Below are 11003 nucleotides of genomic sequence, written 5' to 3'. Positions count from 1 at the left end.
TGCTACCCGAATTGCACAATAGCAGGGGAGAAGCCATTATACAGGGGTACTTTTATATTTCGCGCCTTTAAAATTGCATTCGGATCGGCCATTCGATCAAGTCCGTGCATCTTCGGATCAACTTTATCATAGTTTCTATGGTTGTGTTCAAAACTTCAAATGGACACAAGTGTCAAAATAATATAGGTTGTGTTACATAGTAATTGCAAATAATAAAAGTGTTTGATTAATAATGAAATGAGACATGTGAACTGAGAAGTAAACATCAATTTTTTTGTGCCAATAACATTATGGAATGTCTGCTGGGTGACAAATACTATAAAATAGTAATAATATTCTGCGCTTCCAGTGGGCGAAGAGTGAATTGTGTTTACCGCTTATTTACGGCATAAAAATAGGTATGTTGTGAATAAACAGGATATGTTTTAAATAAAGTGAATGAAATATTACATGCGTAAACTTTCATACTATTATTTTGTGAAGATCCAAGTAGTGTAACTATATATTTCTGCAATTTGAATATTGCTACCTAGACGCCAAACCTCAACACTTGCATTGCTCGCCTGATCGATGCAAGTATCTCATGGCTCAGGCTGCCAAGAAAGCATATGAACCTCCACCTGCTTTTTCTACTGATGCTCAAGAGTTACTAAAACTGGTTTACGAGGATTTAACGAAAGCGGAGCTGCTCGAATGATGCTTGGGAGGCCATACACAAAATAATAATGAAAGTTTTAACAAGTTTCTATAGGATATGACGCCCAAGCCAATGTTTAGTGGCAAAAAAATTGTCGAGATCGCATGCAAAACTTCGGCTTGCATCTACAATTAAGTCTATAAGCCAGTTTTGAAGAGAATGGAGGTATTAGGCATCAAACTCAGCCCGATTTCTTTCGAATTCGCTAAGCAGCAAAAAAAACGGTTTTCTTAATTTAGTTTGACCGCCATTTACTTATTTATTGATAAAAGTCAATATCCGTAATTCATCTTCCAGCTACTGACTTACTGAAACTAAAACACGTTGTTGAGATACTATGCCTCCCGTCTACCTACCTTAAAATTATGGCCTTATGTTCAGCTACAGTTTTAGTGTATAAAAACTGAAATAAACCAATAAAAAAATTTTTTCTCACATTTTTAGACTTTATTTATCAAACCCTTCAACTTTTACACCAATATATTTCATATTATGCTTTGAAAAAATTCGCAATACAAGGGTTTTTTTAGCGTTCAAAGTGGGTTGTATCCTTAACTTGATTACTGGAGGATAAATAGGATTTCCAATTTGATTTTGTAATCTCACTTGTATTTCTTACATTTCAGGAGATCTTTTTACATACTTCATACAAATATATTTTATAAATACGCGCGTCGAGCTCATTGCCCCAAGCAAAATATCGGGATTTTAATTAGCACAGGACAGAAGGACAGCTTATCTCAAACACTAAATTGTAAAAAGAAACCATTTTAAGTGCGGTCTATTGAATACTCTTATCAGGCTTTTTCAGATTCACTTTATACTGGATTATGTCATTTTGATAAAGAAAGTCAAAAATGGTCTATTGTCATATGAGACAATAAAATACTGGGTTAGGTGTAGAAAAAAACAAGTAGAAACAAACCTAGCGGTTTGTATAATTATCTGCCAGAGGACTCGGTCGCTTATCTGGTTAGCTAGTTCAACAAAATTTAAGAACCAGAAAACTTTTTTTTCAAATAGTCTAACATCCAAACCCCTTTGCTCTTTAAAGCATGCATTACAGACAACCCTAGAAACTACAGATAAATTGAATCATTAATTCTATTGCAAAACCTGAAGTAGAAAAAAAAGGCTATTTTTGTGAATTTTTTTCCAAGAAAACTATCAGAACTATCAGAGCTATCAAAACTTGAGAATAGCTTCCCTGAAACAAAAAAATCAAATGGCTTTAGATTCTGTATGACTTCAAATACAAAGTGAAGCAAATATATGAAGTTTTATGAATAAATAAAAAAAATGGTGGACGAATTACGACAAAAAAGTGAAAAATAAGCAGTTTTTGCCGTTTTTCACTCAAAACTAATAGTGAAAATTAAAATTAAGAAAATATTTTGCTTCGGTTTGTTACAATTCATGTGTAGAATATGTGATTAATATTTTATAAGAATCGGTTCACTGGTTCGCGAGATACGATGGAGCTAGTTTTTCAAAACGTTGTTTCGATAAAAACGCGTTTAAATTTTTTTTAAATAAAAATCATGAAAAGTTCTTACTCTTGCTTTAGCACTTCCTGTACATCTGTAGAAAGTGCAGGAGGATGCTTGTAGTCTTGCTTAAGTGTCTTAGCTCTAAGGTACTTACACCAGTCGATGTTTCTGAATATGTAGGACCAAAGACCGCGTTCGTTGAGCAATGTGTACTATAGAAAAGTAGGCCACCTACAAACGTGCTGCGGAAATATGATATTTTCGAAACTTCCAAAAAAAAATTACCTCTCGCTTTGCGAAAATCATGAATTTGATCAAGCTATGAATTCGTATAGCTTCGTGAAAAGTAATATAATCTTCAAGTATCCTATGCTCCCGAATTCGGTGAAAAGTTGGGGGAGCTAATTCATGTGAATGCATCAGCACAAAATGGTTTAATTATCAACCGATTCCGTTTAATTGGCCCAGTTCGAGGTCGAAATCCAATTCAGTTGTATTCATCAACCTGAATACAGTTGAAGATTGGCATATTTAATCAAATGCTTAAGGTTTAATCAACCCGCTGTTCATAGAAGATTTTTTGTAAATATCTATAATAGCCCCGTAGGGCAGTGATTGCCCTCTGGACTAATGCTCTTGGGATTGCTCGTTCGACTCTTCAAACATGCAGTTCTTATTCATTTTTGACGAAATGACCTTTATCGCGAATTAATGAGAATTGACACATATTCAATTCGCGCTGGCTCAATTCGTTTCAACTTATCGTAGCTAGGACATGCAACGAGCAAGGAGGCCCGCTATTTCGGGGTGCTAAATCAGTATTACAAAAGAAAGAGCAGACTGTCTTCCTTTTCTTACTTACTGCTTGTGCTTTTCCATACCAACATAGTCGAATCTCTCCCTCACTTAACATCAATCCCCGAACCAAAGTCTGGCCGCATACGGCTAATTCCCTTCTATTCCTATGTCCATATTCTGAAAACTAGAACTTTAGCCCCGCTTCAGAGGTATCGAACAGGGTATGAAGTCATTAATGGGTTATGAAAGCCAATCGACAAAGCTCTAATTTTTCGACCAGTGCTTTCGACAAAGAGTCTAGGCGACACGATATAATCACTAAATAAGGTTTGTTAGAGCTACAAAACTATATAAACAAGATTCAAAACATTATTTACTTATTGTCTGGATCAATTTTAAAACATTTTGGTCCTTCACCGTCATTATTGCTGCCGAAACTTTCGTCTCTTATTTTTTCTCGTGTATTAGAGGAATTAACTGCAGGCACATAAAGGCTTATTATTTATTAAGGAATTGCTGAGATCTTAGATATTTCAGCAATACTGTTATATAAATTTTTGAAGATTTACCCTCTGTTTTCAATTTTTCGATTTCCTTAGCTACGTACAATTTTTCTTTCTGCACTTGTTCGTCCATATATTGACATAAAATGGATTTTTGCGCCTCTTTTTATTTTCGCATACAAAGATTGTATTACTTCATGCTCCAGTATTATATGAATATTAAAATAAGTAAAACAGGTGATTGTCATGAAAAATTCACTTCTTCCTTAATTGACGTCATCTAGTATATCGAAAGGAAAATTTTCCTTATCTTGGTAATAGTTAAAAGACTTTTTGCATTTTCCATCAAAGTAATTAAGACCTATGAATTATATTTCTAAAATGAAGCTATAAACAGCTAATTAAAAACATGCATAATTATTCTTACTACAACACTTGTTTCCTTTAACGCAAATAGCATCGTGAAGATAGTTCGGTATTCTTCGACACTCAGCGTTTTCGTTTGCAATTCTGAGAACTCTAAATTGACCATAATTGAAACTTACTGATGGCATGAGAAGAATGTTTTTGTGGATTATTCTTACAGTTTTCATTAGACTAAAGTCTTTAATGTACGTTATTGCAAAAACTCCAACTATATCTAAGAAATCTGAAGTAAAAAGGAGAGATTTATTCAAGGAGCCTTCTTCTATCATGAGCTAGACGTAAATAACGTAATTCTTCTATTATCATTCAGTAGATTATTCACAGACATAATGTTTTCCGATGTCACCACTTCCGGCGGTCGACCTGAGCGCGAGTCGTCCGCGAGACCGAAATTTCCCCTTTCGAACTGTTTGTACCATTGGAAAATTGTTGTACAATGCGGACAATCCTTACCCAATACCGGAGATATTTCTTCAAAAATTTGGTCTACACTTAAACCGCGAGAAAAGTTATATCGAATTATCGCACGATATTCTTCCTTTGTCCACGAATCCATTTCTCAATCGTTTCGGGCTGCGTGCTTAGAATGCACGGAGACCTGAGTCAGCAGGTTTCCTCTTCCTACCTAATTTTTGACGCTCTTTCTAATGACGCAAGGATCTCTTCTTCCAATAGGTTTCGCGTATTACAAAACTTTCGTATCGCCCTATGTATGATTGTATAGAAGAATTTACGATTGTAACAGCAACCTTGGAACATTTATTTTTGAAATTCGCCAGGCAGGAAATAGAGCAGAATGCACTTCTCGGCAATGCCTTAAGAGATGAATTTGACAGGATTGATCAAAGGAAACAAGAAACTGAGAGTGAAAGTTTTCCATAATTCAATTTTTTCGAATTCCTGATATTCCGACTAACCAACTCTTAGATGAATTACCGACGGTTTAAGAAAAGTTGTATTTTCTTCAATATCTCGACGACTGGGATCGCTGCGTTTTCCAAATTTGTATTGAATTTTCTTGAAACAAAAAAGTGTTACAATTCTATGTGAAAAAAATGTATTTAATTAATATGATCATTCGATAAAATGAACAATCGAAAAATGGCGTTCTGCGGTGGTTTTAAACAATTTAGAGTGTCCTTATCGTCCAATAGCTGAGTTTTATCTGAAGGTGAATTAGCTTTGTGAAGCCTTCTGTTAGTATAAGGCATCATTATTCCTAGAGCACTACTGTTAATACCGGATATTCCCAGATCCCTGTCGGTAGATTTACTTTGCATTCCTTGAGCTTTGTTAGCATACATATTAAGTATGTTAACATCCCGAGACAATATTCTAATACTACCTCCGTGCTCTGTCAAACCGAGTTCGCGCCAATGATGTTAGAGTATTGAGCGAGCACGTTGCGAGATTTCAAACAAATATTTATTGTTTCACAATTGCTCGCTAAAGTGTCTTTAATGCTCGCGGATACCTACTTATTTCTGAATTCGCAATTTTCGAGTGTTTTCGAGGAAAAACGAGGACTGTAAATTTATAAAAAGCTCTCTCCAACATCGCGCAGAACTCTATTTTTCGTAACAGAACATTCAGGGAGGACTTACCGAATATTAAGATTTTGCCTCGGGATTACTAGTTATTCTTTTAATATTTTGCAGGGTCCAGACTCCTAGGATTTCATTGAATTCAATCCGCCTAACTCGGTACTAAGAACTCCATTAACGGTCGTAATTGGCTCGTAAATAATTAGTCATTCTTTACCGATATTTAATTCTGCGTACCTTATTCGGTGACCGAATACGAAACCGTGAACCGCTCTTCCAACTACTTCAAGTGAACCCCGCAACGAAACGTGTCAACGTGACAAAATGGCCGAATAGCCACCATAAAATAGCCCACCATAGTGAGTCATGAAGATCAATACATTGATCCGGCGAGACCCCTCTACTAAAAGGATGCACCGCGAAGTTGCTTGGGAGGCTGCGAGCGAAGTACCTCACGACACGACGAGAAACAGTGGTCCCAGCTTTCCCAAATCGATGTACTGCGCTCGCGCTAAGATGTTTAAGAGGAACACAATGCGACAATCCGTCACCATGGCAATAATCCGCTGCGCCGGGCTTCGCTTACGCATAGCTAGCTCAAGCGGAGTACAAGCATGATCCAACAAACCATAATCCTGCCACGCGCAAGTAAAAAAAGTCGACCTATCAGACGATTCGACCCGACGATCCTTCTATCTTGAAATGTAGGACAAACTTGGAGCGGCAGGGTATGGCAAGGGTACTCGGTATGGTGGGGGTTCCATCGAATTGATGGAACGATGCTTTGGTGGATCATGCTCTACAAGCCAAAATCGGGATCAATGACGTGAAATCATCTTTCTGACTCGAGACGGTAGCCAGGCAACGTGCTTCGCTGGATCCTCGGCTCTTCACTCTCACAGACAAGCAGACTATCTCTCATCTTTTCTTAATGAAAACTACTTGGTCCATACGATTAGCAACTTGCATTTACGCTATCTCTCCGAATTATCTATCAAGAAGAAGGATCGTTTGCTTTGGTCTAGTTGATCAAAGACTCACGTTCACGAGAACTCTTCGGATCAACTGCCAAGATTACTGACGAGAAACCCATCAGCTTGGTCCAGAGGATCAGGGACTTCCCTTTACGCAAACTTCCTGGATCAACTGTCAAGTTTTTGGGGATGTATGGGCATTCCAGCGGATCAGAGGTTCGCGTGAACTCTCCAGACCAACTATCATCATACAGTATTCATCATACAGTTTTTCAGCATATCAAGGATTGGTATATACGCAAACCCCTTGTATTAACTGCGCTATCTACATTTTTTCTGTCTCACTCCTTATTAGTTGATAGAGGGAACCGCATTGATATTAAGGTTAGCATGTGCTAGCAACTGATTATCTTGAATTGCGACCAGATTTATGTTTAGATTGAGGTGACGATTTCGTGCCAACATTGTAGAATACCTTTTTAGCCTTATCTTATATTTTTTATTCTTTCAAATACACGATATCGTACCAAAAAAATACTCCGATAACTATAGGTGTCATGCAAATCAGGTACTCCAAAGGCATTTAATTTTGTTTTATCACGGCTGAGATTATCGAAAAATTATCATTGCGAATTCAATACCTAGTTCACTGTTAATACGAGTAAATTGATCAAATTAATTTTAGAAAATATCTTATAAGTGGAATAAGAAGATGGTAATTTATAAGTGCTCCAAAATTAAAACTTTTCATTCATCTGCGCAAGGAACAATAATACGGAAGACTTTTTGAAGATCTTATCAGAATCAAAGAAAAAATCAGGAAAGTATTGCCAACATCTAAGCAATAATATTATATGAAAATTCACCTTTAAAATTAGTCAAAAAATATTTTGGATTTATTTTTTTGCTTTATCAGCTATTAACATATTTATAAAAACTTATCTCTAATTATGTACAGTGAATATTATATTATAATAATTAATATCATATTCTCTAAATTACACACAATTTCCCAGTACTAAGTTTGCAACATTTCTGCCTCGATGAAACTTAGGTATGCAAAAACTTTTGTGTAAAAGTCCGGATATCCACTAGCGCATTTCGGAATTATGAATGATGCGACTCCAATCAGTTCATTGTTCACTATCAATGAGCCACCGCTGTCACCCTAAAAAAATATTTATTTTATTTATTCAAAAAGATGACTAACAAAATAGTTGAATCTTCAACGAAACTGATTCATTTTTAAATAAATATTTAAAGTTTTAACTGGAAAAAAATGTTAATGGAAGATGTTGTTGTTAGATTTTTAGTTTATTATCTAAAAAGCAAACAAAAACGCGAATTCTCAACAAGTTAAATTCTACTGAAAAAGACGAATTGTTCACCAAATAGTTGAATTTTCAACTAAACTAATAAATTTTCAACAAAAACATTAACTCACGACCAAATAGTCGATTTTTCAACTAAAATGATGAATCTTCAATTAAAAAAGAGGATACTTTTCTACCAAAAAAATTAGGTCTTAAGGAAAAATTTAATGGTAATATTTGAACAAAGAGAAATATTTTTTTTGAAATCAAAAACAATCCAACTCAACCAAAAAAGAGTAATTTTAAACAAAATATTTGAATTTTCAACTAAACAGAAAAAGGGGAAATATGAACCAAAAAAGTTGAATTTTCAACTAAGGAGATTAATTTTCGACCAAAAAAGATGATATATCAATAAAATACAGAAATTTACAACCAAGCAACTGAATTTTTAACAAAATGAAGAATCTTCGAAAAACAAAATTGTTAAGAAAAATGTTTCAAATTTAACCATAAAATTGAATTTTCAACTGAACAGTTTATTTTTTAACCAAATAGTTGGATTTTTCATGAAAAATATACATTTTTAACAGACATTTGAATTTATAATCAAATAGTTGAATTTTTAACTAAAATAAATCTAAAAAAATTAATTTTAAAGAATAATGTTTAAAATTCAACCCAAACGTAAAATTTTCAACCAAGATAATTAATTTATAAAGAAAAAAAACCAATTCTCAATAAAATACAGAAATTTACAACCAAGCGCTGACTTTTCAACTAAAATTAAGTATCTACGAAAAAAATGAATTTTCAACAAAGGTTATTAAATTTCAACCAAAAAGTTAAATTTCAACGAAAAAGTTTATTTTTTAACCAAACAATTAAATTCTTAAGAAAAAATATTAATTTTTAAGAGAAATTTTAATTTGTAATCAAATACCAGAATTTTCAATTAAAATGATCTTAAAAAAAAAATTCTAAAGAAAATTGTTATAAATGCAAACAAAAAGTTGACATTTCTACCTAAAAGTTTATTTTTTCATCAAAAAGATTGATTTTCCAAGAAAAAAGACTTCTCAATAAAATAAAGAATTTTAAGCCAATAATTTGAATTGTTAACTAAATTTATGAATCTTTAAAAAAATGAATTTTCAAGAAAAATGTTCAACATTCCACCAAAGTGTACAATGTTCAAACATGTTTATTTTTTAATCAAGTAGATTAATTTTCTTTTAAAAAAATTACCAAGTAAGTTACTCTGCTGTCTAAGTTAATCTTTAATTTATATCAATGTTCTCAAACGAAAAACAATGCCTGGAAACTTTAATTAATTTTATTCTTATGCAAGTAGCAAATATTTTTAACTTCTTGTTAATTGTACAGTTCACGACTATATCGAATAAAATTTATATTTTGTATTGAAAGTTTACTCAAGTTACGTCAAATTAAAAAAAATATTTAATATTGTTTACTAAGTGTTTTGTGTTTTTTTCTTTCTTTAAGTAAAAACCGAAATTCGTATTTAATCCTAAGGTCAAAGCATTTTAGTTAGGAATTATAATATTGTTAATATCGAACATAATGGGTCACATAATGGCCATGGGTCTTCTAACCGTCAAATGTGGCCGTGCGGTCGCACAGACCGCACGTCCATTGTAGCCTTAAAATTTTAAATTTCTGTTTCAATTTATTTCAAAGTATTTAAAACTCAAAATGCCACACACAAACAAACAAATATTTTAGCAAAAAGTGAAAAATCAGTGTAGAAATAATTGGAAAAAGACTCACATTGCAGGCACCCTTTCCTTTTGGTAGAACTACACAGACGAGTCCCCTCTGCAGAGGAATATTTGTGAACAATTTCGATCCACAATATGAAATGTCCTGCACTGTAGGATACAATTTTTGTAAATATTCAGAAACCTTGCCATCGGGAAAAGATCTTCCCCATCCTAAAATAATTCCTTTCATTCCTTGGTACGAATCTTCGCTTGGCAACTTTATGGGTTTCTGGTAACGGTTGAAAACCATAGGAGACATCAACTGAAAATATTTAGCTCATTAAAAAATATTTGTTCAATTTCCAAATTGCAAAGAATAAATATTCAAATTTATTATTTTTCGTACAGTTATGACAGCAATGTCATTGGGAAAATATTTTTTGACATCAAATTTAAAGTCAGGATGAGGTGCAATCCTCTTGATTTTGTGAGAATTTCCGCCACGAGATAAGCTGTTGCTTCCAGATACAACTGTTAAAGCGGATTTCATGAGATACCATAGTATAGCACCTTGAACACAATGAGCTGCAGTGACAATGTGCTGAGGATCTACAATTGATCCACCACAAAAATGTTGTCCTGATATTCTCAATGAAACTGCATGAGGAAATTCACCTGGAAATGCAACTGAACCACCTATAATCTTCAGTCCTGGTTCTATCACCGCTCCTAAAAAACACAACAATATTCGCATTGATAAAGAAAACAAGTTAACCCGATTCGGTTATCGTGGGTCGTTTCAGACCCATGATTTTTTCAGGAAATATCTGCATTCCGGGACGTGGGTTGAATCCAAAACTAGATTCATTTTTGGTTGTGTTATTTTTGACCAGAAATCTAGTTTATTTTCAATTTTGTGTATTTTAAACTAAATTCCGATTCATTTTTAACTGCGTTTGATTGAACATAAAATCTGGGTTAATTTAACCCGAAGGCTGGTCAATTTCAAACCTGCTTACCTTGACCCATAATCTGGTTTATTTTTAACTACATTCTAACTAACGGAAAAATTTTTTTATGTTTGACTATGTTTAATATTATACAGAATCTAGTTCATTTTCGATCCTGCTTAGCATAAAACAATATTTGGGCATTTTTAACTATATACAAAATACTGCTATTTTTTAACTGTGGTTAATTTAATCCGAAATCTGATTTATTTTCACACCTGCTTACCTTAGCCCTTGATCCGGATCATTTTTGACTAGATAGAAACTAACGCAAAACTATTGTTTGTTTTGAGTATGTTCAGTTTCACCTGAAACCTACTCTTTTTTAACCCTGATTAGCTTAACACAAAATCCGTTCCTATTCAACTATGTTCAATCAAACATGAAATCTGTTGCATTTTTTAACCTAGGTAGCTTAACCCAACAATCAATTCCCTTTAACCTACGATTTTTGATCCGAAATCTGATTTAATTTCAATCCTGCTTAGCTTGGCAGAAAATTTTGTCATTTTTCGCTATGTTCG

General features: G+C 33.7%; 1 protein-coding gene across 1 annotated transcript; it reads right to left on the bottom strand.

Annotated features, from left to right (window-relative positions):
* Window positions 1-6150: 6150 nt before the first annotated feature.
* LOC117177210 (serine protease SP24D-like) lies at window positions 6151-10498 on the bottom strand. The gene is made up of 6 exons (XM_033367761.1): window positions 10489-10498; window positions 9876-10198; window positions 9537-9791; window positions 7452-7600; window positions 6500-6672; window positions 6151-6257 (listed from the first exon to the last, which is right to left on the bottom strand). The coding sequence occupies exons 1-6, from the start codon at window positions 10496-10498 to the stop codon at window positions 6151-6153; spliced, it is 1017 nt and encodes a 338-aa protein (XP_033223652.1).
* Window positions 10499-11003: the final 505 nt, after the last annotated feature.

This window comes from Belonocnema kinseyi, chromosome 1, assembly GCF_010883055.1.
Source record: "Belonocnema kinseyi isolate 2016_QV_RU_SX_M_011 chromosome 1, B_treatae_v1, whole genome shotgun sequence".
Lineage (NCBI taxonomy): Eukaryota > Metazoa > Arthropoda > Insecta > Hymenoptera > Cynipidae > Belonocnema > Belonocnema kinseyi.
The sequence above is the reverse complement of the archived record's forward strand: the minus strand, read 5'-3'. Positions and strand labels throughout refer to the sequence as shown.

Coding starts and splice junctions, on each gene's coding strand:
- LOC117177210 (XM_033367761.1), bottom strand. Junction 7,601..9,536: donor AAGGAAAGGGTGCCTGCAAT/GTGAGTCTTTTT, acceptor ATATTTTTTTAG/GGTGACAGCGGTGGCTCATT. Junction 6,258..6,499: donor TCCGAAGAGTTCTCGTGAAC/GTGAGTCTTTGA, acceptor TTTGGCTTGTAG/AGCATGATCCACCAAAGCAT.